Source organism: Penaeus monodon, chromosome 31 (genome assembly GCF_015228065.2).
Source record: "Penaeus monodon isolate SGIC_2016 chromosome 31, NSTDA_Pmon_1, whole genome shotgun sequence".
NCBI classification, from domain to species: domain Eukaryota; kingdom Metazoa; phylum Arthropoda; class Malacostraca; order Decapoda; family Penaeidae; genus Penaeus; species Penaeus monodon.
The window spans coordinates 36963593-36964211 of NC_051416.1; the positions used below are offsets into that span (position 1 = coordinate 36963593).

General features: G+C 36.8%; 1 protein-coding gene across 1 annotated transcript in view; it reads right to left on the minus strand.

Moving 5' to 3' along the window:
- Positions 1–238: 238 nt before the first annotated feature.
- Positions 239–619, minus strand: part of LOC119593199 (putative inorganic phosphate cotransporter) — a gene marked incomplete at its 5' end in the record, with an annotated part of 14183 nt that continues 13802 nt past the window's right edge. The window contains 1 exon segment of the mRNA XM_037942180.1: positions 239–521. Within this exon segment, the coding sequence (XP_037798108.1) occupies positions 324–521 (198 nt within the window).

Genomic DNA, 619 nt, shown 5'->3' on the forward strand with positions numbered 1-619 from the left:
ATGCAAAGCACAACACACGCAAACAAACATAGGCATACATCTGTAGTGTTTAGTATTATAAGTTTGTTATTACGTAATTTAAATTCCCTTTTCCTCTAGTACATAAAATAAAACTCAAAGAACATATGATATATTCATATATGTTTTAAAGTACCTTGACCACACTGTAATGATTATGCTCATTGCAGATTGTTTATGGAGAGTTGCATGAGTGCCGTGCTAGGATAATATTAAATATTTTACTACGTTATTTATTGTATATTGTTCGTGGAAACACAACGGTCACACATCCACCAATACACATTTCTCTTTTTTAATTTCAGTTAATTAACTGATGTTTTGACATCCTGTTCCTTTAGTTTATCCAGCTCGGACTCGTCGGCATTTTCCCTCCGCTCGCCTGCCTCTCCATAGTTCCATGGCTGAACTGTGCCGGAGCTGAACACGAGGAAGAAGATCTCCGTGACGATGTATACGGGTATGAAGATCCAGAATACTTTCTGCCACTGACCCGGGGTTTGCTGGAAGAGATACATTAATTCTCTAGAACTACGTGTAAGTTTTGGTGTGGCTTTATTCATTAATTTTACGATGAAATTCTAAAGAATTTAAGAGTTGC